General features: G+C 53.1%; 8 protein-coding genes across 8 annotated transcripts; 3 read left to right on the forward strand and 5 right to left on the reverse strand.

Moving 5' to 3' along the window:
• Positions 1-645: 645 nt before the first annotated feature.
• Positions 646-1,398, forward strand: NECHADRAFT_6430 (uncharacterized protein; the record flags this gene model as incomplete). Its single annotated transcript, XM_003052763.1, has 1 exon — positions 646-1,398. A coding segment is annotated over one exon (753 nt), but the record flags the coding sequence as incomplete, so codon positions are not given.
• Positions 1,399-4,675: 3,277 nt separating this feature from the next.
• On the reverse strand, positions 4,676-6,860 carry NECHADRAFT_78172 (uncharacterized protein; the record flags this gene model as incomplete). The annotated part of the gene is made up of 7 exons (XM_003053260.1): positions 4,676-5,002; positions 5,140-5,315; positions 5,740-5,929; positions 6,027-6,106; positions 6,171-6,548; positions 6,579-6,661; positions 6,718-6,860. 7 exons carry the CDS (start codon positions 6,858-6,860, stop codon positions 4,676-4,678), a joined length of 1,377 nt encoding a protein of 458 aa, XP_003053306.1.
• Positions 6,861-7,396: 536 nt separating this feature from the next.
• On the reverse strand, positions 7,397-9,043 carry NECHADRAFT_35271 (uncharacterized protein; the record flags this gene model as incomplete). The annotated part of the gene is made up of 4 exons (XM_003053261.1): positions 7,397-8,217; positions 8,266-8,571; positions 8,622-8,765; positions 9,019-9,043. The coding sequence occupies 4 exons, from the start codon at positions 9,041-9,043 to the stop codon at positions 7,397-7,399; spliced, it is 1,296 nt and encodes a 431-aa protein (XP_003053307.1).
• A 916-nt stretch (positions 9,044-9,959) lies between these two features.
• On the forward strand, positions 9,960-11,720 carry NECHADRAFT_78174 (uncharacterized protein; the record flags this gene model as incomplete). Its single annotated transcript, XM_003052764.1, has 3 exons — positions 9,960-10,004; positions 10,052-10,776; positions 10,832-11,720. The coding sequence occupies 3 exons, from the start codon at positions 9,960-9,962 to the stop codon at positions 11,718-11,720; spliced, it is 1,659 nt and encodes a 552-aa protein (XP_003052810.1).
• A 97-nt stretch (positions 11,721-11,817) lies between these two features.
• On the reverse strand, positions 11,818-12,706 carry NECHADRAFT_78175 (uncharacterized protein; the record flags this gene model as incomplete). The annotated part of the gene is made up of 2 exons (XM_003053262.1): positions 11,818-12,416; positions 12,463-12,706. 2 exons carry the CDS (start codon positions 12,704-12,706, stop codon positions 11,818-11,820), a joined length of 843 nt encoding a protein of 280 aa, XP_003053308.1.
• Positions 12,707-14,251: 1,545 nt separating this feature from the next.
• On the reverse strand, positions 14,252-18,106 carry NECHADRAFT_92144 (uncharacterized protein; the record flags this gene model as incomplete). The annotated part of the gene is made up of 9 exons (XM_003053263.1): positions 14,252-14,439; positions 14,487-14,610; positions 14,664-14,839; positions 14,889-15,566; positions 15,616-16,799; positions 16,853-17,037; positions 17,099-17,574; positions 17,665-17,743; positions 18,017-18,106. The coding sequence occupies 9 exons, from the start codon at positions 18,104-18,106 to the stop codon at positions 14,252-14,254; spliced, it is 3,180 nt and encodes a 1,059-aa protein (XP_003053309.1).
• Positions 18,107-21,195: 3,089 nt separating this feature from the next.
• Positions 21,196-22,923, reverse strand: NECHADRAFT_78177 (uncharacterized protein; the record flags this gene model as incomplete). The annotated part of the gene is made up of 6 exons (XM_003053264.1): positions 21,196-21,391; positions 21,475-21,605; positions 21,662-21,908; positions 22,358-22,537; positions 22,584-22,656; positions 22,803-22,923. 6 exons carry the CDS (start codon positions 22,921-22,923, stop codon positions 21,196-21,198), a joined length of 948 nt encoding a protein of 315 aa, XP_003053310.1.
• A 775-nt stretch (positions 22,924-23,698) lies between these two features.
• NECHADRAFT_59450 (uncharacterized protein) lies at positions 23,699-25,014 on the forward strand. Its single transcript, XM_003052765.1, has one exon. It carries the CDS (start codon positions 23,887-23,889, stop codon positions 24,700-24,702), a length of 816 nt encoding a protein of 271 aa, XP_003052811.1. The 5' UTR covers positions 23,699-23,886; the 3' UTR covers positions 24,703-25,014.
• Positions 25,015-25,070: the final 56 nt, after the last annotated feature.

Below are 25,070 nucleotides of genomic sequence, written 5' to 3' on the forward strand. Positions count from 1 at the left end.
CGTTCTTGCTGTTAGAGAAGACTCACGAAAGAGATGACGTTGACGGATTGAACAAGGAAGGAATTTGGCAGTCGTTACACCATTCCATCAATACCATCATAGTTCAATTCAGCATTAACTACGTAGTACGTTCTTGTCAACGCCTACCCGCCCCGTTTCCGGCCCCGGAAAGCTATACTAACGTAGTAAAGCTCCGCGCCCGGTAACATCTCCACTCCGGCCGAAGCTCCCCGGCTCGTGCCCCGGGACACTAGACGAGGGGGGGCGTGTGCTCAGAAATAGCTTAACTCGGAAGATAACGTTCTCTTTCAGCTGGGAAGGAATATTCAAAAGGCCCCCAATGTCTGCGACATGATGTCTCGCATCTTTCCCCGTCTCCCCATCACGTTTCCTCCCCCTCCATAAAGTCTCAGAACAGTAAGCATTGCTGCCTCAGGCCTTTCCCCCTCTTTCAGGTTTCAAGTATCGCGTCGCAGCCTACAACTTTCCCCAACCATCCCTCCATCTTTCATCAACACCATCATCGCAAACATGGATTCCATCCATCCTTACTCGGTCGTCTTCAGCTTGGCGGAGGGTGACATCCCGGAGCCACTGCCAACGCCCGAGGAGATCGAGGACTCGACAGACATCATCAAGAAGCGTGGCGCAAGATGCATCGCTCGGGTCGGACCCCGCTACGTCGTCAAGTTTGGGACCAATGTCGATCCGACTGAAGGCGAAAACATGACTTTCGTGCGCCAGAACGCTCCAGGGGTCCCCGTACCTACAGTCTATGCCATCTACAAGCGCGAGGTGACACCGCACACAAACATCACCTACATCATCATGGAAGATGTCTCCGGCCACACCACCCTGGACGAGCTGTGGGATAAAATAAGCCCAGACCAAAAGCTTGCCGTCTGCGCCCGGTTGCGCGAAGCCTTCGACTCGCTGCGCGCGACACAGGGCTTGGGCTACTTTGGGAGCGTTAATATGACCAAGTGTCGAGATGATATCTTTTGGGCAGACGAGCCAATTCTCCAAGATCGCGGAGTTCTCAACACCGAAGCCGACTTCGTCCAAGCTGTGATTGACAAGTACACGGTCTACTGTAGCAGATCTGAACCGCACAAGGTCGACTACTACCGTCAAGTCCTCCCAACTGCTCTCCGAGGGACCAACGAGTCCGTCTTTACTCACAATGATCTACGACGCAAAAACATCTTGATCCGCGAAGACGGCACCATGGTCATCTTGGGTTGGGCGGCCGCCGGCTGGTATCCCGCCTACTGGGACTACACCAAGGCCATGCACCTTTGCGACTGGCAAGACGACTGGCACGACTACATTGGCGAGATTCTCGAAGAGTTCCCCAACCAGTATCCGTGGATGAGCATGCTGCGCACCGGGTTGTGGAGCAGCAGATATACCAGGTAGTTTGTTTCAGTTGTGTTGTGCTGGGCGGGATAATGATACCGGATGTTCGCATACGAAGGGCAATAGGACTACTCTGCTTTCTTTCCTTTTCGTTTTTCATTAATCCACAATCTTTAGTCGTCAGTTTGAAGCGGTTTACGCGGCAATCGTTGATTGGTGGGCTATGTACCGAGGGATGCGCTGTCGGGGTCCACGTGACCTCCAATCACCTACCCACGTGAGGGGGTTTCACATGCATGGTCCGCTCAGCAGGCTACCCAAAGAATGTTTTATTTCGGTATGATATCAGGGCAGATTGTTTATCGGTTATTGTACTCTCTTTTCATCTCTATGCCAGAGTGTTACGGCCTAGCATTGTTTCCTTGTTATCTAGTATCCTGTGGGAAACCAGGAAATACACTATCGTTGAGCCCCCATCCCCCACATAGGTACTAATACTGCGTATCAAGTGATGTATTATCCAATGTCTCCATCTTGATGATGTCTTTGTTTCTCCTCGATCTCTGAGATTCGGTCCTGTACTGGTCCATACCAATCGCCTCTTTGGCATCGCTGAACTTTGCGGTGTAGAGGTCGACATGCGGCGCCATCCTCGGAACTAAAGCCGCTACTTGTGCTCCATGCCCATCCTCGTCCTGCGGACTGTCTCCAATAAATGATCTCGCCTCGCTGATTGATGTACCTTTGGCCCCTCGCACTCCAATGAAGTGTATCTCCCGCTGGCCCACTCCAGTGTCGTCCCAGTTTTGGTGCTCGACGCTCATCAGTCGAGTCTGTCCTCCAAGTAACATGGTCGGAGTCGTCAGGGGGTGTTTCGAGGACGACAGTGGAGGGCCAAAATTGATTGTTGTCGTTGTTGTCGTCATTGGGTGGTTGTTGTGCTGGTATGGACATGACGGCAAAGTCGTATGGGGTGGTCGCGATAAAACCAGGTTGGCGGTGCCAGCACGACATTGCTTGCCTTCTGACTGTGCTCTGACATGACGGCGAAACATAGGAATTGGAATTCTTCCCAGTCAATGATGGCAGCATGTTTGTCTACCGAGCACCCAGCAGTGAACGGAGTCTCTTTCTCCAATACTGCCAAGGCAAGATGCGGCCTCTCGCCTGTTGTTGCTGTCCAAGTCTTCCGATGTGAGTCCGACTTTGGTGTCAACTTCCTCCCTCCATGATGCGTGTCGATACAAGTTTTTGGAAGAACCAAGAATAGAGATGGATCGTGTAGAAGGTGATTCATTGTCTGGTGAGAAGGCGGGTTGCACAAGGGCTCATGTGCCAACAATGGGGGAGACTGGCCAAGGCGATATTGCATGGTGAGTAGCTGGACAGAGGCGTGAACCCCCCCGCTGGGGATGCCATTCTCGAAGACCCTCCCAACGCGGAGCAGCCCTCAGAAACTCACGCAGAGCCCCCCAAGCACACATCGAGCCCCGAATCCATTCAACAGCAACAAGAAGTCATCAAGGCGGCGCGTGCCCGCGTGCGTCAATAAGTTGAGCAGTCTTTCCCGAAAGTCTGAACGGGTTGGCATCGTCGCATCGATGTCCAGCAAGGATCAGTCGTCGAACGTGGCAGGTATCAGTCGTTAACTGTGATAGTCGCCGGATTGGGGTGCGAAAGAGATAGTGTAGAATGGTTGCATGAGAGGCCCGCTGGGAAGTCATCCCTCTGGCTTGTGACGCATGTTGGTGAATGTGTTTTCCTTGTCCTCTCCATGGCAAGGCTCAGCCAATGCTCGTAGCGGAGAGAACTTCAAGCTCAGAGGCTAGCCAAAGGCCGCCCCAGCTATCATCTGGAAGGCAGGCCTTTGGCAAACAGCAGAGTACAGGCAGGCTGAACAGGAAGGTAGACAATCGTGTCTTTCGAGTGTGCACCGCAGAGAAGCTTGCGTTCCTCTTCCCGAACACGAGCAGGTCCTCTTTAGCCAGCTTCGCGTCCATCAGCTCCAAGGGGTTTCTAGCTGGGGTCCGTGTCGCCGAGCCCTTCTTCCTGTCTTCCCTGTTCCTATCGAGGGCGTTTCGGATATGCTCAGAGTAGCATGTCCTGATCCTTGCCCTGGCGGCCCAAGCATCCAACAGTTCGCTGGGGCCATACTTCCCGAGCCTGCGCGGATCGACCGCTTGCCGGGACAAATTTTGGTGAGATTGTATATATATGTCCACAAATGGAACGATGTATTGAGCTGGGTGCTGTGATAAACCCAAGCACGTGGGCAGTAGAAACAGTGTGCAGCGAAAGGGACGTTTCCCTCTTGAGCTGTTCCCGTTGCCTGGAGGGCATGGCTAGGATTGTTTGAACTACCAGCCAAATCGCACAGGAAGTGTAGCGTCCCATAGCTGGGATCCCATGATTGGGATAGATGTTGATTAGTTCAGATGTCAAGTGTCTGGGGGGATCATCCTCCCGAAGAGAGGGAGGCTGAGGTGACTGAGTTCTGCTGCCCCTTGCTCTCGATTTGCCCATGTGGCCAGGCAAAGAAAGTCGTAACTCTTAGGCGTTTCGGTTTGTTGCCAAAAAGCTAGTATCATTGAGCGCAAAGCGCCGCACAATGAGATGGAGCATCTCCTGTTGCCAGAGAATGCGGAGTCGGATGTTGTTTTCGGCCAATGGGTCAAAGGCCATCGAGGCAACGATCAAAGTGTCTCGTTGCACTCGTCCTTTGGGCCATCGTCTGACCGCAAGGCGCAAAGTTTCGGCTGTTGTCCAGAAACAATAGTGATTCGTATGCGATGTGCTGATCATGGTTGGAAGGAGTAGAAGGTTGTTGTAGCACCCCGAGGCCCACGCAGCGCCGACATATTATGGACTCGGCGGGTTTTCGCCGCATGTGACTCGACAGTCCACAAAGCTTTGGCAGCGTCCCATGCACTCCCTCAAAAAGCCTGATATCAGCCTTGAACATGCCGCATCTGGGGTGCTCAGGCAGGGAAGCGAGGAGCGAGTTTGGGGAATATCCCGCTGGAAAGGCACAGGAACCCAAGGGAGCCCATAGGAAGCCGCAACGTTCAGTCGGCAGCTTGGGCTTCTTCGCATAGTCCATGGAGATGCGGTCGTAGTTGCATGTTACAACCACGTTCAACGATAGACTCGTCGTGGAGAGGATGTGGAAAGTAGAAGCGGCAAGAACTTCTCCCCAAACCCTTGGTCATTGTCGAGCCGTAGGCGGCAAAGTCAAAATGCTTCTGAGCACTTGTGACACTACAAGTTGTTGGCAAAATCTGACAAAAGCTCGAATTTTTGGTGTCTCTTGGTGGCATCAAAGGATTGCCATCTCCCGGTAGCGCTCCTGCTCGTGCAAGGAGGGAATGGCGAGCGGGAGCATAGTGGTGGTAGTAGATAGAATGGGAAAGTCCAACATCCGGTAGATACCGTCAATCTGCTCGGGTCGGCTTCTTCTTACCCCTTTTCTTGCTCCGCTCATGTTGAGCGGATTGAGAGTTTCCAAGTTGTTCAGAGCTCTCCCAAGTACATATGGCGTCAACCAGCCACACAAAAGTGCAGTGTTGTGTGCCTGCCACTGGGATCCTGATAGAGAAGAGGACAGCAGCTGCTGCGGTTTGGTCGGAGAGGCACCACCAGGATGCTATCGGGGATTCCGCAGTGTTGCCAGAATGGGCGGGAATATAAATTCCGCCTTCGGATGATGCTAAAACCGCGTAGTAGGGCAGAGTGACAAATCCACAACTTGGGGTCGTTGCGAGCAATTTTATCCTCTCGGACCTCAGACATGGGGAGTAGAAGAGGATGCCCGACATGCTTCAGAAGGCCAAAGAGCGTAGTGGCGTTTGGAAGATGACAAAGTCGGGCGAGGATGAGACCGCGCAAATTGTGTGTCTGCATCATTGCCGTCATCTCGATACCATCGTCATCGCTGCTACAAGAAGCGCTGCAGACAGCTAGATGATACCAAGGGGCACATAGGGGGTTTCGAGGGGTTCGTCATCCGATGGGATAAGTAGGCTGAAAAGCCGAGGCGTAAAAGTGTACTCGGGTGATCAGCATCTCCTCGACTTGAGTACAACACCGGCTCATAGTTCGGGGAGTAGTATGCTTGAGCTCGAAAGCTCCAAATGGGAGGGGGGGAAATATCAACGAAAAAAACTTCTCCAACCCTGAGGAACTGATTTGGAACCTCTCATGACCTGGTGATGCCATGGAGTGGACAAGGAGTTGCCGCACATTCGCGGTCGCCACGAAAAGTTGAAGAAGGCCTGCATCGACTTGTCCACCGTGTATGGAAGGCATTCATCCTCCACATTTGGTCGCAATCTGCCAAAAGCTCCGATGGTGGGAAAAAGTCGTATCCCGGGCCGGACTCACAAGTTGGAGTTACGTCGATGATGGTTGAATCTTGTTTGGTTCGCGACAGTTTAGCTGGCTTCACATGATCTGGCATGCGTTGTAGCTTGTCGATCCCCCGAGCAAGTAGTATGGTACTGATCGTGGAGAGATGCTGAGGCAGACTCGATCCGGCCATTTTTGGAATGGAGGGGCGAAGGGCTTCCGAATGCTCGAAGGAGTTAGCAAAGAGATCATAAAAGTCTGCGCGTCAAGGGCAAGAGAAAGGTCGGCGAAGGAGTCTGGTGCAGTGCAGGAATTCTACTGACCTGAGCTGCAGCCCGAAGGAGCCCGCAGAGCATCATCGCCAGCGTCCATGATAGAAATCGCAGCCCCAAGACAACAAAAGCTTGACAACGCCTACAAATTCGTCAACATGAGAGGTGGAGGAAGATGCAGAGAGAAGAGCTTACCCATAACATCGGACGCAGTCGGGATCCCTGAGGAAGTGCGGGCCAGCACTGTCGTGGCACTGCCAAGGCAGGCACCAAACGCCAAACATAGGGTGCAATCAACACCCAAGACGTTGGAGGACTCCGCAAGACATGGGAAGCACCAAGATAACGGGGACCTCCCATATGTTGGTTGGCACCGAGATGAAGATTGCTCGGGAACCACGATGGATCCTCGACGTCGGGGGCTCAGGATGTTCGATGTTCTGGTGGGCAAAGGCAGGACACAGAAGGGTGCTCCAGTGACATCCAATTCATGAACCTGAGTCACTGGGCCAAACCACAGCAGACATGCCATGTTCTGGTCGTCAGCGTAAGGAAGCGAACCCAAATCAGAGTCTGTTGAGGTTCGCAAGCCTCGTGACGCACAACAGTCAACGAGGCCTCCAGCAGACTGCACCGGGTCTTCCTCTTCTCCGTCGTAAAGTTCCCCCAGAAACGCTGAGGAACCACTAAGATACACCTGGTTAGCTTGGGTCATCCAATGTCGAGAAGAATTACTACTTACAGAGCGACCGCACCAATTGTGCCACTTCGAAACAGAGACAGGACAACTGGGTTGTCGGGAAGCCTCGAGGGGAGCTCGGCTTCTCGCTCCCGTGCCAACCCCAGACTTCGAAGCTCAAGTGATTTGAGCGAAGTCAAAGTCATCTTCTCAACACTGCCGATACTGTGGCGTGTTGTACCGAAGGAGAAATGCCCTTGTTCTTGGTCGTCTGCAGCAAGTTGGTCCAATGTGGACGAACTAGACGGGCCAGGAAGCAAAAGACAATTCCGGGTATGAGAAGTATGAGGGGAACAATGATAGTGATTCAGTATATATAAAGATGAATGAGGAGTATGGGGGCACAGTGATGGTGGTTCAGTATATATAAAGATGTAGGAGAAGGTTGGTGGTTGATGAAGAAAAGAGTTGCCAAGTTGGCTGGAGTTCAAGGGGTATTTATATTTGCAAAATCACACTTCTTCTACCTAGATCGCCTCAACACAAGTCCTCTCACGACAAGACCCCTATCTGAAAAGATTCAATCTCCAAAAATTCATCAAAATAGAAACCCAAATTCCATCAGATTCCATCGGGCACTGACGTGTCTCGTAATATGCAACAGACCGGCGGTCAATCTCCTGGGCTTCCCACACCAGCCACCTGCGACAAGCAAACAAGCAACGACCCGATGCAAACACGCTCAAGATAGCTTCTTCTGCATCAGATCAGCAAGCTCATCCAATAGCTCCACCGTCTCAGCCGGACTCGCAATCCAGGCCGTCGTACCAACGCTCCGAGCCTTGAAGTCATTGGAGCCAGCGCTCAAGAATTGATCGCCTACGTGCAGCGTATTCTCGCCGCGGATGACTCCTCCGCTCTCCCTGCTTCCGAACCACTGTTGGCACACTGTGACGCCCCAGCTCTTGTCGCCAATGTCGACAAACACATCCCGTCCGCCGTTGAAGGCGCAGAACGGCACTCGCCGAGATTGACTCACGACCGAGGGCGGCAGGGGTGGCGAAGAGGAAGGACGCGGCTTGGCTGGATGTTCATCGGTGGATCCGAGGCTGCTGAGCTCGAGAATCCGTTGGACAACAAGCACAGTCTCTTCGAGACTCTCACGGGCGATGCGGCTTTCGGGTGTCTTGGGGATGATGCCGACAGCCCGATCCTTGCGCATAATCAGGGCTGGCAAGTTCATAGTCTTGACACAGTCACGAAGGGCAGACTCTGCGACATCCAACAGGGTCGTAATATCCGCATCCGACCAGGAGGCCATCTCGGGAGTCAGCCATTCCTCCCGAGGAACGGGAGCAAGCCGGTAAGGAGACGAGGGAGAGTACTCAAACAGATAGTTTGCCTCGCCTCCCATGATGATAATGTTCTGTTTTTGGATCGGATCCAAGTCAGTTGACTCCGCAATGGCGTCAAGTAGACCGTGGAGGCGCTCGTAATAGCGGTCAGCGGAAGTGTACCCGGCAGCTGTGACGATGCCAATCTTGATATTCTTGCGGAGGAGGTCTGCGGTTGGTTAGATTGTGTTTGAAACTCGTTGGGGATGCATCTTACCGAGGAGACGGGGAATTACGGGGCTGGACGGCTCGAGACTGCACCCATCGTCGTACAGAGTAACGTCACCATCAAACGTGGCAAGTTGGAGGGCGCCGTTGGTCACAGCCATGACCTGGGCCGAGTTTAGGATTTGGCGGACATCGTTGAATGAAGGGGCGACAAATCTCCTTGACGAGATGTACCGCTTCCTATCCTGGTACTTGAAGGCTGCCTCAAGCGGGAGACGGGTAAAGAAGGGGCCGGCTGTGGGCACCAGCATCCGTAATTTGGACGGGAGCAGGTTGTTGCCCTGCTGGCGGGCGACTTTTCACGGTTAGATGCGTGGTGAGTCAGATTGGAAAGGCAGCTCTTACTATGGTCATCAATCATGAGCTCGACATCACGCATAATCTCTGCATAACGGCGGTGAGACTCGTCGGCCATCTGAGCAACGCTAGGACCATCTCCAAAGACACCGGTGGGTTGAGAGTAAAGAACGAAAGGAACTGCGAGGAGGCCTTTGACCCATTCTGTTGTCTGGTTAGCTGGGTGGTGAAAGGCGGTGATGGTGGTTGGCAGGTGTGGAGGGGTGAGTTGGAGAAGGAGGGGATGATGGGTGAGATAGAGGGGAAATGTTTGGATTCTGTGTTGAAATGGGTAGAGAACATACCGATAAACTGATCTCTTCGGTGCGTTTTGAGGGCATCTGAATGCTGTCAGTATCTGTGTCCCTACGGTGACTGGACGAGATAAGGGAGGGGATGTGTATACATTCGACACGGTAACGAGTAGTCATGGCTGCGATGGATAAGAGAATAGACGTGAGTAAAGGTAGTGTATGGATGGGTATTCGCTAAAATTGGGTATCAAAGATTATGAATGTCAAAAGTTCAAAGATTATGTCAAAGACAAAGTTTGTCAAGATGAAGGTGAGTCAAAGGTGTCCAAGTCCAAGATGGTCAAGACGATCGAGGAAGGTGCTGCCCGGTGGCAGGTGGTCATGTCCGACGCAAGCAGCCACGGGAGCCGCCGTTAAGCGGGGAAGACCGACCCCACTGGCTTTCTTGCCCCAAGCTAGACCATTCCCGATACGTGATTGGTCCGGAGCTATTATCCTACCCCTGCCAATCCGTCCTGCATTAGCATAAGCTGGCATATTCGTCCATGATAATGCTGCATCTTTCGTCATTGTCAAGGTTACCCTAGAGAGATGAGTTGCCTCACTCTTGATTTCGTTTTCAAGGCGAATACTCGTGTTGCTCTTGTATTTGACCATAATCAGTGGCAAGCTCTGTGTATTGGTGTCGCAGCTTTACTACAACACCGCTCAACTCCATCACAAAGATCACCCTTGGCATGTGACCTGCGCCTCAACCATTTCGTGCTGACATCTGTCTAGACCACAGCTGAAAGCCATCGCTAAGCACCACGGCTTGGACTATTCATGTATGTCTCAAAATCCCGTGCTGAACCATCTGCAAGAGCCATTCAACACGTCACCAAGTGCCGTAGCGAGATTCGCTGTGATGACCAAGAAGAATTGACCATGTATCTTTTAAATACTGCTTCTGGCCTTGTGCTGTCTTGCCCGTGAAGCTGTTCAAGATGCGTCCAAGCTGCCTCCAGATGCGCTGAGATCGACCACTGCTCGAAATGGATGATTGACGTCGGACGTCGCTTCCAAACACTCTCCTATATCTCCTTCCCCAAAAATGAAGGCGCAATTGGGGAGTCCCCTCCCACCCGGCGACAAACATGTAAGCCAACCCCAACATCTCCAATGCTCACCAACTAACCTACAAAGGCCGTCAGCGTCTATCTTCCAACATGGAAAGACACCTTAGCCTGGGCCCAGCGGGACCCTGAGCTTCTCGCCCAGATGAAGACCGGATACCCTCGATTCTTCGTGCCCCTCATCGTCCGCGAACTCTCGGAGCGACTCCTCGAATGGATAGCATCCAAAATACCTGCGGACGAAGCGACGAAAGAGCTGATGTCGGTGTTGGCTGAGCCTGGGCGATCGGCTATGCTCTTTCCAGCATGCCATCTGGCCGGTATGGGCAGGAAATACTTGCAACTTCACACGGACCGTCCTGTTGTCGTAGTGCAAATCGCTTTCGACGGCAGTATACGTACCCCTGGCGCTGTCCCCCTAGAGGCTCTTGAATTCAGCGCTGGAGATATTTGTGCTGTGGTACACCCCCAGGAACTTGTTGTCGAGGCCAAAGCTTTCTGGCAGCACGCCGGCTGTGGTATTTCGACTCGACGAGCAACATACTGGCTGGAGCATGCACCCTTCCTGAATGGTGGGAAGAGGAAAGTTGTTAACCTGCTACTGAAAGAGCCACAAGATGCGAAAATCACCCTCCAAAGACGAATTGGCGACTTGCTCAGCACAGAAACCAACAAGCTCGCAACAGACGCTGTCTTTCTATACCCGACTGGCATGTCGGCCATCAGCCACACTGCCTCTACTGTTCGTTGCCTCTATGGAAGCAGCAAGGAAACCTTGGAAGTTGCAGTATTCGGGTGAGTTGATACACTAACATGTTTCTGTACGAGCGCAGCTCACCTCCACCTCCAGCTTTCTCTACGTCGATACCTTCAAGGTCCTCAGTAAAGTCCACGGCTTCGACTGCAAACTCTACGGCCACGCGACCCTCTCCGACCTCGAGGCAGACTTGGCAGCGGGTATGCAGCTTGACGCACTCTACACCGAGTTCCCCGGAAACCCACTCCTCGGCTCCGTCGACCTGGACAGACTATACCAGCTTGCAAACGACTACAACTTCCTCTTCGTCGTGGACGATACTGTCGCTACATCTGTCAATGTCGACCTAATTTCATTGTGCGACTTGGCGTGCACGAGCTTGACAAAGATGTTTAGCGGTGCTTGCAACGTTATGGGTGGAAGTATAGCTCTGAATCCGCAGTCAAAGCTCTTTACCAACATGAAGAAAGTCCTGGATGATCTCTCCATCGACACTTACTTTCCATTGGATGTGATAGTCATGGAGGAGAACAGCGTTGACTTTGAAGAACGAGTCATTGTCGCCAGCCGAAACGCGGAACGCATCGCAGACACACTCAGACAGCACTCTTCGGTCGATCAAGTATACTATCCCAAGGGTGACCCGACACAAGACATATACGAACGATTCAAACGACCAGGGAGGGGATATGGATACCTTTTGTCAGTACGCTTCAAGAAACCAGAGGCCGCCATCGCCTTCCACGATGCGCTGGACGTGGCCAAGGGACCTAGTCTGGGGACAAACTTTACACTCTGCTGTACTTATGCCTTGTTTACGCACTATTCAGAGTTGGAATGGGCTGCCGAGTTTGGAGTCGTTGAGCATTTGGTTCGTATCAGTGTGGGCATTGAGAGCCAGGGGGAGCTGGATGCGCTTGTTGCAACGGCGTTGGCTGCGGCTGCTAAAAGTATGGGGAGCGTCATGAATGGGAAGCTATAAAATAATAAAAAAGAGTCATGATATGCTTTCAATGGATTTAAATATTCGCTAGCTCATGAATCAATGCTCCTGTCACTAACCTCAACCCTTAGTGTTGTCATGTATACCGTTCAGTCGGAGCTTCATGCAAGCCTCCAATCTGCCGCTCTCGAGGCTGCTCAGGCTCTTCCGGGGCCTGCGGCTGATAATAAGACTGATGTCCAGGATGATGATACGGATCAACCGAAGGACTTGAAACAGACACGACCTCCTTGTCGTCATCTGGTGATCTCGGCGTGTTTGGACCTCCACCACCTCGAAAACGTCTCCAGAGCAAAAAGCCCAATCCACCGAGTAATATCCCACCTATCCCAGCTCCGACGGCAATACCAGCAATAGCACCATTCGAAAGACCCGTTTCTCCATTATCTTCCACCTGCGATGTTGCCGCTACCTTCTCAGCCGTCACGCTAGGTGTACGAGTTGTAAAAGTCTTGGAAGCCGTCTTTGTCGCGCTCGGAGTCGCAGCAGAAGTTGTACTCGTCGTCTTGGGATCGGTAATGTTGAAGTAGTGACATGTAATAGGCGTTGCATTGCCCATCGTGTCAAACAGCTGAAAGAAGTAGACGTTGCTCAGTGTTGGGTCGTGATCAACGGAGAAGCCATCGTAGGTGACCTTCCAGGTATATCTCGTCGACTTTGTGTTTTCTACCCAAGCTATTATCAGTATCACCCAGTCTGAGCAATCTGAGAGTAAACTTACGTATTACTTCGGCGTAGTATGACTTGTCGCCAAAGATCTTGTCGACATCTTGCTGCCAGATGACAATGCTCGCCTCTTCAAAGTCCATCTCCCAAATCAGGTCGATTTCCTCCCCAAGCTCATAGATGGGATCATCGCGATAATCTCGATTGGGTCCTGGACCAGGTGATCGCTGAAAGACGGTCTCGCAGTGTACGTATGCTGCAGCGAGCAGAACAAGGCCAAATTGTAGAAACGATCTCATCATGGCTCGTACTGGGATCAAAAACGAGAGGAATTGTCGAGATCACCAGCCAAGCATCTATCCTCGGGGCAAGATCCATCATATTAACAAAGCTTAAGCTCATTATCACGCTCCGCCTGTAAGCATCTAGCCTCAAAACCCATACCCCGTCTCATTCAACTCTAGAAACATCAACCTATGCTTGGGCAAAGATTGCTTCACTCAAGGTGACATATCCCTGCCACAACCCAGCGCCACGCCCGAGGACGGGGCCAACCGCACCGCGACGCTGGACGCCTTGTCCCTGAGGGGGCTTGACGCCGTTGGTGACGCTATCTTGGGCCCGTTTCATCATTGCAGCCCAGAACGAGACTCGAGGAAATGAGATGAGCTTATTGACTGCCGTGCTGCAGAATTCGAGGGAAGGATTTGCCGTCGGTTGGACCCGAGAGCCGCTCGTAGGGCTGATTCTATGTTTTCGCATTCATTCTGCCTTGGGGGAAGGATGAATTGGCTGTCTTTTTGCATCTTGATGCTGGTGGTGGATACCAGACCCGAATTGACTTTGAAGTTCTGACCAGTGGCTGTCTTTCTGTCCTTATCTGTGTCTATGCATAATCGGGACCTGAATGCCTCTTGAAGCGTATTGTCATCAACGCGCGATGATGGGGCCCAAGGCCCTAGGTTGGATGAGAAAACCAGAAAGAGATAAGCGTGCTGTGTTAATGGGGAGACTGGTGCTTGCCTCACTTGCCCTACTCAGCTGGGATGGCGCGATAGAGCTTGGCGAGTGAAGACAGATGAATGAGCAACCATGCATCATCAAGCCTATAGTTCCCTCATAATGAAATGAAGTATGAACCCGATGTAGTAACGGTTTCAAGTTCACACATCATGGATGTAGGTCTTGAACAGAGACAGTATCATAGCTCAAGAGTGGCACAGAGACCTTGACTCACAGCCATTTCTCAACATCAACTGTTGCGTAACCATTAACCACGTGCGAGACCATCACCGGAGCAAGACAGACAGACATCTTGGAACTATACTTATTGGTTATTTGATATGCCGTTCGGACTACAGATTCATCACTCAATCGATAGTCGCAGCCTCCTCTTGCTCCCCCCTACCTAGCTAGGTCGCCATCATGCTTCTCCATCGCCATATGCAACTCGCCCTCCACGCTCTTCTCCCCTGACGGGAACGGGATGCCTTGAAGCGCACCTCATCCCTAGCCGCGTCCCGACCCCGAGGTCGAAGTCTCTTTCGATACATCAATCCAATCTCCCCATACCAATCATACCCACGGCACTCTTTTGAGGGAATCTCCAGCAGGTGGGTTCATCGTTGTTTGCACCTTCTAAGTGTCTTTCTTTTGCTTCGGGCTCAACTCATCCTTGCCTCGCCTCGTCTCGCCTCTGCTCTTCCTTCTCTGCTTCTCCGGGGAATCTTGACTCCAGCCCTGACGTGAAAGAGAAAGGGGATATAGGTAAAAAATAGGGGGGTAAACACAACTAAAAAACGCAACTAATTGGCTCCTTCTTTGTCACATAACGTTATCCACATCTAACTGGCACCGCCGTTGGGCGCACCAGCGTTGCCGGCCATGACAGCCTGCTGCTGGGCGAGAAGCTGGGCCTGCTGTGTAGCGATCTCGTCAGCCTTGACCATGACGGTCTGGATAACGCTCTGGTCCTCGGCCGTGAGGTGTCCGGCCAGGGTTGCGTAGAATTGGGGTTGCTCTTGTTGCATTTCTGGAAACAGTCAGTACATATCTTTCAGTCATCAAGGGCTTACGCACTCATCAACGTGGCACGGAAGAGCTGGTAAGGCTCAACCTTGTCGAGAGGAGACTCGAGAAGGACAGTATCCTCGCCGAGATCATCCTCCTCAACGTCATCAATAGCTCGGCTGAACTTCTGAGCCTGTGTGTTGTCAGCGTCCCATTCTCGCCATAAATGCTGGATTCACAACATACCTCCTCGTTGAGGAAGTTAAGGTAAGCAGTGCTCTCATCCTTGCTCTCGGGTGTCTCGGTAGAAGGATCCTCCTCATCGGCGTTCCAGTTGGCCTCGTCATCATCCCACTCATCCTCCTCACCATAGTCATACGAAGACTCGAGGTGGATATCGTCCCGAAGGGCCTCTTCTCGGTCTATCACTTGTTAGTCTGTCACTCTGATGTAATCATCCATTGGACTCACTCTTCTGGGCAGCTGGCAGCGTGCGGAACAGCTCTGTTATGCCCTGCAGCAACCTAGGCCAGCCAACCGAGACACTAGCCGGAACCTGCTCATGACCAAGGCTAAGAAGAGCAGAGATGGCCACGACGCACAGCTTCTTGTCGTGAACGCGAGTGAACGAAGTCATGCTGCCAAACCAGAGGCTGAAGAAGCGGTTTGTCCATCCCTTGTTCTCAAGGACCTGAAGAGTCAGGAGAGGGTTGTAGTAGATCGAGTTGATGACCATCTCCATCAGGTGGATACGGTAGCTCTTGACCTTGACATCCTGGTTGGCCAGGATGTTCATGGCCATGTTGATGAAGCCCTCAACACACGAGTCAATCTGTCCTCGGAGGCTCAGCATCATGGCCTCGGCGAGCTTACAGGCGCATATCCTCTCAACTCCACCTTGGATGCTCTCGGTGAACATATCGGCAACCATAGAGTAAAGGGCCTGGGTGTACTCGGGCTTCTGGGCCAGCTGGGGAGCACCAAACTGCACAAAGTTGTCCAGGGCAGGGAGCATGTCCTCCAGGTAGTACTCGGCACCGGCCTTGAAGGTGGTGTGGATCAACTCAAACGCCTGCCACATGGTAGGCGAAATTGACTTGGCAGCGAAGGTGCAGCTATCAATAATCTCAAACACCTCGTTGTACAGATCTAATTTGGTCAGCTAATGCATCACGTCAAGGGTCACGCTAATACGTACCATAGAGCTTGTTCTCAAGGGTCACCTTAATAACTGGCATGAGGACAGCCTCGATGTGAAGGAGAACATCGGGAGTGCTCTCCAGAGTGAGGATCAGGGTGCCAATGGTCTGCAAAACACCAAGGGCAGTGATGCTCTTGTCGTCGTACTCGTTGTAAAGCTCGCCATCATCTCCAACCTTGCTCTCCTTCTCAAGAAGCTCGCGCACGATTCGCATGTAGGTATCTCGGAGTTGCTCGCTGAGGGCGACGGCAAAGGGCGTGAGCTCGGTAGCAAAGACCTCGACGAAATCCTCCATGACGTTGGCGAGAGCATCGATATCGGCCTCGTTGGCAAGCTTGAGCAGTTGCTGCATAATGGTGGGGATGTTCTGCTGCATGCTCGTTCGGATAACATCGTGGCGGATAAGAGGCTGGAGGGCGAGGGCGGCGGTGACACGAACGGGCAGAGCAGGGTCAGCCATGCAGTCGAGGATGTGTCGGTAGATGGTCAGGAGGTTGTTCTGGTCCTGGAAGTTGAGCTGCTCAAACTTCTCGATGGTGTCGCAAGCCCTCGCACGGAGGTAACCCTGCTGGCTCGAGAAGTCGGGGAACACAAAGCGAACGAGGAAATATTCCACCTCGTCGGCAATGGGACTCTTCTTGCTCAGGATGACGGGAGCCAGGGTGGCAATCATGCGCAGAGCACCCTCCTTGGCGATGTGGTTCTTCTTGTCATCGGGAGCGGCCTCGTACTCGGTAACGACGACGTTGACGAACTTGAGAATCTCAAAGACCTCCTTCCGGCGGTTCTTGGTGAGGTTGACGAGGAAGTTGGTGGCAGCGACATCAGGAGCCGACGCCTCCTCAAAGTAGTTGAGCTTTCGGTGGAGATACTCGTCGGGCTCCTCCTCGAACTGCTCAACGTCCTCCTCGGTAAGACAGAGGACGGGGAAGACAAAGTGAGTAACGAGGTTGGTCAGATGTGCCTTGAGGTGAGTCCACATCTCCTTGGGTCGTACCGACTCGTCGAGGAAAACGAGGGTGTAAGACAAGCAGGGTCGACTGAGCCAGATGGTCTTGGCAACCCACTTCTCAATCTCCTGGAGGTAGTGCTTGAGGATCTCGGGAGCGATGTTGGCAATAAAGTCCTTGGCGAACTGGAGGGCCTCGTCACCCTTGCCGGGGCTCGCGGGGTTGCCGTGTCTTGGGAAACGTCAGTTACACAGCAGGGCATAGTAGAGCGAGCGCAATCATACCGAATGAACAGGCGGTTCAGGTTAAAGTACGCCCACTTCTTGGCCTTCCACCAGTGATGCTTCTCGCGCTCGATCTGGTCGCCCTGGAGAGCATTGGCGGGGCAGGCCTTGGATACGGTGTGGAGGAAAACGGTGCACCAGGCAATGTTGACGTCGCGCTGTCGCAGGAAAGGAGAGAGCTCCAGCTGTAATCATGATTAGCCCACGCTCTTCCAAGATACCAAAGCATTATCCAAGAGATCGCACCCAAGTCGCATGCTTGTAGGCCTTCAATGCCAAGTGGAGCATCTCGCCAGCCTCATCGCTCTCCTGGTTCACCAACTCGTTGCAGATGGACAGCAGGCGGGGGAAGCTGGCCTCGACAATCTTATCAAAGTGTTGCCTATCATCGCTGTCTGTCGACTTGTATCTAAAGGCGCGGCAAATGGCCAACAAACATTGCAGACCAGCGAGGACGGAACTGGGGTTATTTGTGTTGAGGAGCTCGAGGGTGAAGTCCATGAACCGCGGCCAGCGGGCAGGGAAATCATATTGAAGGATTCGCTGGAGGACGGGGATGAGCTGCTGGCGGACGAGGCCCTCGGAGGCAGCAAGAATCGGCAGGAGGCGGTCTCTAACGCGAGCCTTCTCATCTTCGGGGATGAGGGCGGCGGGGGGCTCGGTGGAGTACCCCTCGTTGTTGTACCATGATCGATTGACCCGGTTCTTGACGTAGATAACGGCTGGGAGGAGTTTGTCAGGATTGTACTGGTGAGGAGCCCCAAGGATGCGGCGGTATGGAGGGGAAGACGGAAGATTGGATGAAAACATACTGGAGAGCCGAACACTAGCCTCTTGTTCGTTCTGGAGAATATCAAGCAGGCATTCGAGGAAGCCGGGCTGTTCTTCAATCTAGACGATGGGAGGATCCCAAGTCAGCACGCAAGGTCCTCTTTGTCCTCCAAGATCGCCGAGTGTCGCAAAAGGCGGGCAGCTGCAAAGAGGTCGACACAGAGCAAACGCAGAGCATCAAATCAAGGGAGAGGATCTAGGTAAAGGCATCCGCATCGGCCGGGCGACTCGGCGGGCGGGCACGGCATCCAACGGGTGCAGAAGCACAAGCCGTGGCTCGAGGGCCGTATCCGTATGTACGCAGGCAAACGCGGGAGGGACGCAAAGACGCACCTGTTTTAGCTGAAGCTCAGAGCGCCTCCGGTTGTCGGCATCAGGGTCCAAGCTAGCGGCGAGCAAGGACCTCACAGCGGCGATATCCATGATGCAGTGGATATGAAAGAAGTCGACGTCGAGGTCGAGGACGATGGGAGAGGGAGGAAGGGAAGTCGAGCGAAGCGGCGGAGGAAAGAGGCGGAATCAGGATCTGTCAAGTCTGGATCAGGATGGCGAGCGGCGGATGGCGGGGCATCGAGAGACGACCCAAAGAGACCCAGAGGAAAAGGGAAAAAAAAGACTCCAGCTAGTTGACTAGGTAGACAGTCCACAGTCTCGAGAGGCTCACGGGCCACGGTGTGATGCAGGATCCAAGGTCCGAGTGTTTCCCCTTTGAAGCTTTCAGCAGCAGGAAGCTGTTTTTGTCGTGGCCGAAGGAAATATTAGGTCCCGATGGACGTCCAGAGAAGCCCAAAAAGCAGCAGGTGGAAAGCAGGTAGGTAGGTAGGTCGGTAGGTACCAAGCAAGGACCGTCCGTGTGCGAGTGTGCGCAGAGCAAAAGGCAAGGCCAGGTTCAGTTCAGGTTCCAGTCCAGGGGTTGGGGGGAGAAAGAGATGGGAGACGGAGGATATGATTGGGACCGAGTAGGGCTGCGGGCGGGCTGTGTGGGACGCAATTCGGTCGCTCGGCGGAGGAAGCTGGAGACGGCGGCGGGACGGAGTATGGAACCAAGAAAAAAAAAATCAAATAAAAAAAAAACACACACACACATCCGACGCACACACACACACACTTTTTCACGGTGGCCCAAAAGATTGACCTGTCTATTTGTCTGTTCTGTTCTGTGGGGGACGGATGATAATAACGTGGAGGGTGTTTTGATGTTGAAAAAGAAAAAATATGAAGCCTCAAAACTGTCGAGACCCAGTAAGAAGCAGCTACGAAGGTGATGGTGGTGATGATGCAGGTGTGTTATTGAAACCCAAGCCCGGGAAAGAAGCAACGGGGGACAGAGACACGGCTGACGGCGTCAACTGGAACCTGTCAGTCTTGATGGATGCCGATGGGTGCCATGCCAGATGCAGCGGAATGCGGCAGCAGGAACATGGAGGCAGGAGCAGCTGGGCTGGGCTGGGCTGGGCTGGGCTGGGCTGGGCTGGCATCAATCAACCACAATGACAGGAGCAATCAAGCAGTCGCAGTGCTAGACCAACAGTCACGCTGACTAGCGACGCCAAGGCAGGAGCGGCTGGGAAATAGATCCAAACAAAATGTGCCACTCAATGCAAGGGTTTTTTTTCTTCCGCCTGTGGTCAAGTCGAGTCAGGCACATCCAGTATTAACAGAAAAATTCTAGGTACCGGCCATGTACAGTACCTACAGATGCCCAATATTACCCGCCCCAAGCAGGTACCGAAGCAAGGCAACCCACGACTGACCACGAGTCTCCCACGAGAAAAGCACGAGCAATGCACGGGTCACACATCCATGGATGGCCGATCCCTCTAGGGGCCTCATTTTAGGGGCTTATGGAAGTTAGTGCACAGCTGGAGGGGTTGCCAGCCTCGGCGCGCCAGGTCTTTCCCCAGAGGACAGTGCCCTAGACATGGAGCTGTCGCGGGCGGGCAAACGAGCAAGGGCCTAGAGCAGTCCCCTAATTATTAATTAGCTTCAGCTGAGGGGAGATGGAGGGGTGACAGAGGCCATCCATGGATGGCAAACATGCAGCAGGCAGTGTCTCTTGTCACCGACTCTTGCGGATAATCCCCGGCTGCATGAGCCATGAATGCATTAACTGAAATAAAAAGCCAAAACAGCAATAAAACCTGAACCCAGAGACAGAGAAGAAAAAAATGTGGTCAAGTCCAGTCAGATCGCAGGGTCCAACACCACAAAAAAAAACATGTGCATGACCCCACCTGCCATGGATGGATGCGGACTTGATCGCTCACCGCCTTTGGCTTATACGGAGAACCTCCAAGTGGTCAGCCTTTCTTTTCGAACTCCGGGACTGTCTCGTCATTTCGGGGTCAGAGTATGCTGACTTGGAGATTGGAGATATTAACAAAAACACGCAATCTTGACAAGGTGCATAGCATGACTTGACTCTAATCAGGTCCACATTTCCCCATGATGCATAAGCATGAGCATGAGCATGAGCATGAGCATGAGCATGAACCTTTGCCAAGTTCACGGGAACCCCCCGTGTCAGCCCAAACTATCGCAAGCCATGTATGACATGAACACAAGCACCTCTGAACCCTGTGTAACCACTTCTCGCATTATCATCCGAGTCAAAGACAAGACTCTACTTTTCGTGCAAGTGCCACTCACTCATCCCCGTCTCTCGCCCGGATTGCCTTCGCCGCTGCGACGGAGCTACCATTGAGACCATCACTCCAAGCCTTTCCCCAGGACATCAAGAAACCCATGCTTAACAATACCAGGATTCGACCATGGTGTTTCCAATAGCAATTATGGCGCCGCAAGAGAATCTGTCAGGTCGGTAGTCGGCAGCGAGAGCCCGACAATACGGTCAAAACAACAGCAAAGGGGCGCCGCCAGAGAACATGAAGAAGAATCTTCCGTCATATGCATTGGAAGCGTTGCCCAAGGCCACATGGCAAAGAGTCATTGTGTCATGAACAGCCAAGCCATTGTCCAACTTGAGTGCCATGAACTTGAAACCCTCCGTGCTCAGAGTTTGAATCAACCAAGATGGGTGGTACTCACTCCGTGCCAGCCTGTAGAATAATGGGCCAATAGCCATCATTCAAGAATGTCTAAGAGATTCGCATCTATAGTGGCAGCTGTCTTGAGTTTCATGAACGTGTAGCAGCCAGTTCTCGAGCCTGGACAGGAACACAACAACCTCAGCATACTCGCCGCCGCAACCCCCTCGTTGCTGTAATCAGGGAAAATAAAAAACGTCTGACCGCGATCCCCCGCTCCTAAGGACTTCGTCAAGAGTGTCAAAGGGTTATCTTCACCTTTAACTTTCCCCATCTTACGAACCGCCTTGCATGCTCGTACGGCTCCAGCCCATCGTGTGAACACCATGGCAACCCCCACACCCTCATCTGCTCTTGTAAGCCCGTCAAGCTCAATCTTGGATTCAATCGCGCCGTGGTGTGGAAGCCGGCCGCGGACTACTTTTGATCCCCAGAGATCAAATAGTCCTGGTAGCAAGACCGCCACTATTCCAACCGCCCCATCAATGATACTACGAGAACATCCTCAAGGACCATGCCCAAGGGCTCAAATGCCATCTTGGCCACACAAGGGCAGAAATCCTCCGTCTGGACATCATCGTGCTTGAAACCGAGCAACATCATGTCCCGCTCGGCTGCCATGGCGGACTGTTGGAGCCCATCGAGCCAGACTTCGCCCAACCTCTCACGACGACCGTCAGCATAGATCAAGAGCATACATGAGACGCCAAGTTTATCAGCATGCCTGCATTGCGTTATCTTGACCACGTCTTGGAGCATTGCAGATGTGAAAAACACAGTTTCGCAGCCAGTTTCCAGGTAGCGCGGTCGTAGAAATTGGTAGGCCATGGCGAGACATCTTCTATACAGAAGGTTCGGGTCTTGGTTGTCTCAATCTAGTCATATTGTTAATGTTGTCTCAAGTTGGACAGATCTAGGAAGGCAAACTCACCCGTATGGACCAGGTGTACCCATCTGTCTCCATGCCCTCCCACATTTCAGTCATCACTTCGCCATCATCCATCGGCATACACGACCAAGCATCGTCATCGCCAGGCTCGGTATCGTACATGCTTGTGTCTTGCCAGGTTTCGTGGGCATGGATGCTGAGTAAAACGCCCGCCAGACCTGACACCCTCGCAGAGTAGGTCACGACATTCTGTCCATTGCAGGCAAAGGATGGCATAGCTTCAGGGCCGCTATATTAGTCTTCTGAGTACATATCAGAGTGCAATGACCTGCGGGCAGGTTGGTAAGAAACAGATCATGCCGTCTCGCCGCAAAGATAGCCGCACTGCTCGCCAACTTCCCATGGACACCAAGAACCTCCGATCCTACCATGACCTATCCAACGCCGCTCGACTCCCCATCTCGAGTCAACAGGCCATACTTAACTTAAGAAGGTAGCGGGATCCCACGTCGAACTTTGAATATATGCGAGGGTTGGTGAGGGATGGCAAACGTCCTCCACCAAATGTCGAGAGCTTCGTCGGCTTTGACTGGCTTTGATGAGTGTACAAAGATAGCCTCGACAACCCCGAGGAAATCCTGTGCCGTGTATACAACATCGGCAGTCTTGTCATCTTGGGGGTTGTAAATGACCAGGTCGTGCAAAGAATCCTTCTGGTTAGACAGTAACCCGACCTACCTGACGCCTTGAAACTCGTTGAAGCATCCCCATACGGGCTCCAAAGCAGTGAAGGGAGACTCTGCTATCTCACCGAGCAGCAAGGACCCTTCCGCATCTGGGGCCAAGAACTCGCGGAGAAGGTACTCGGCTATCTTGAGCATCACGTCGGTGCAGCCAGCCAGCTCTCGACCTATCTCACTAGCTTGAGAAGCCCAGCTCGATAGTCTACCCGCGAGGGACTCACAAGCCTATTTCGGCCTGTGCTTCTCGTGTACCGGCAGAGGTTCGAAGCTGGGACTGAGATCCTTGAGTGGGCCCTGGTGTTGGGGATATGAGTCGTCGGCAGCCTTTGTGAAGGGCAAGCAAGAGCTTCTCCGACTGGAAACGGGGCAAGCGATTCCTTTGACCGTATCGATGAAATAGCTTATCGTTTCGAGGACGGGTGCGTACAACGTTGTCGTACCATCCGTCATCGCCCATCTCATCCAGCGCGTGTATCGTATCGCTATCTCGTCCCCTTCGTTCAAAACGAGACGACAGAGGACACCCCGGTCAGGGTAGTCGTTTGCATGTGGCGTCGCCATGATGAACGTTGTTATCCAAGGAGACGCAAAGATACTCGCTGACCATGTCCATTATCAAGGGGCAGGAACAAGGGCAGAGGTGAAGTGTAACCTGTCTGCCCCCCTGTCAGATCATCAGTCCAATGACGTGGGAGATACCACAATAGACTAAAGAAGATGCAAGACGAGAACATTTTCGGGATGTTGGTTTTGATTACTCCGTGTGAATTCTCAAGGCAGGACTGCCGGTGTTGACGCCCGCTTGGGTATGAGAGGAGCCATGTATAGATCCATCGTCCTCGGTTTCAGTCGCACCATGAATGCAGCGATGGGAACAATGACGCCATGGCTAACAGCGTTGCTAACAGCGTTGAAAGAAAACTCGTGCACCGACAGCTTTGAGACCGGGCTGATGCATGGATGCAAGTCTTGAAGCAAGAGAGAGGTTAGAGTTGAGGGTGAGCCCACCCGAGCCCAACATGTCTCAGTTCAGAGCTAGGGTCCCCTCAACTCGACATCTCCAGACAAACAAAGCTCTCTCACTGCATTGGACTTTTGGACGTCGGTTATTGTGGCTCCCCCAAGACATTCAGCTGCAGCTGGGACGGCCTCTATCCCCGGTTGAGCCAGGCTAAGCATGCATCTGCCGGCGTCTATCGAAAGGCTGCTTGACAATTCGCTGGCTCCCATAGGCCGCCCGAGGGCGTCAGACTCGCCTACAGTGCAGTAGGATCTGAGACCTCATCTGCGACTGGGCGTAAGCCCATGTGCTCGAGACACAGCAAACGTTGTGCCACATCGCGCTGACCTGTAGATGTGTCGCATTCTCGGCACGCACAGCCAACGGTGCTTGCCGGTGGCTGACATGGTACGGTGACCCAAGAGGTGAGGAGCTGTGGGAGGTGAAGCATCGCCTTCCCCTCTTCTCGCACGTTTATCTTTCTCTTGGATCTCTCATCTCTAGTCTTCGTCCAGCAAGAAGCCATGGCAGACCAAGACCAGGCGTCCGAACAGCTCGCCAAGGGAACCTACGCTCCCTCTCGGCCTGGTGACCTGCGAGGTCCTTGCCCTCTCATCAACAGTCTCGCAAACCATGGCTACCTCCCTCGCGATGGGCGCAACGTGCGAGTTGAAGAAGTTCTCGCTGGCATGGATGCTGTCGGCCTGTCCAAGCCCCTCGGTGCCGTCTTTGCCAATCCAATCTTCAATGAGCGCGCTCCGTCAAAGTTCCACAACGACCCTGTCCCTCAACGAACGTTTCTGCAGAGCGTTTGGCACACGATCAGCGACCCATGGTCCATTTTTGGAAAGTTCGGCATGCGGACGCCCGGTCAAGAAGACGCCGAAGGTCATAGAGTTCTGAACCTGGATCAGCTGGCTCTTCCCAATGTCGTGGAGCACGACATTTCTCTTACACGGCGTGATCATCAGCAGGGCGACAACCGAACCCCTCAGAAGGACCTCATTGAAGATCTCCTCGCCTCTGCAAAGGATGGAAAGGCCCTCACGGCTCAGGACCTCGGAGACCTGCGCAAGCGGCGTATCGAGAGGCAGAAGGCCGACAACCCGGGCTGTCTGTATGGAGCCTTCGAGCATGACCTCTCGTGTGCCGAGATTGCGCTCGTCCTCAACGTCATTGGCAACGGCAGCGAGCTTCCGTGCGACTATGCCAGGGCATTCTTCCTAGAGGAGAGACTCCCCATCAAGGAGGGGTGGAAGGCGAAGACGACAAGGTTCGGAGTGATTGCGTTGATAACGGCCAGGAACAAGATCAAGGAGCTGATTGGACTGAAGTACTGAATGATTCGGGTTGATTGATAATGAATGAACGAATACGCTTGTGTCTCCAGTTCCCTGCGAGTGTCGGTGTCTTGGTGTTCACAGTTCCGTGTCATGTGTCGATGTTTTGGTCAAGAATGAAGCAATCCGTGGAGTCCTTCTCATGCCGGCGCCCGCTTGAGGGCTCAGGCAGGAGCGGGGAATGCTTCGGCAGTAGAAGGCAGGTGGCACCTGCCAGATAGGTCGATTCTTACTTGAGGTCGGAAACGAGACGGGAAGCTGCAGTTACACCGGAGCGTCTAGAGCATGCGTGCGTGCGTGAGTGCGTGTGCGTGGCCCTTTCCCATCCGGGGAAACTGTGCTGTGCTGCCCTGCAAGATGCAGTCGGC

Source organism: Fusarium vanettenii, assembly GCF_000151355.1.
Source record: "Fusarium vanettenii 77-13-4 chromosome 3 genomic scaffold NECHAsca_2_chr3_3_0, whole genome shotgun sequence".
Taxonomy (NCBI): Eukaryota; Fungi; Ascomycota; class Sordariomycetes; order Hypocreales; family Nectriaceae; genus Fusarium; species Fusarium vanettenii.

What these genes read in the sequence shown, in the direction of transcription:
- NECHADRAFT_59450 (XM_003052765.1), top strand. Translation starts at nt 23,887, where the DNA reads ATGGCAGACCAAGACCAGGCGTCCGAACAGCTCGCCAAGGGAACCTAC.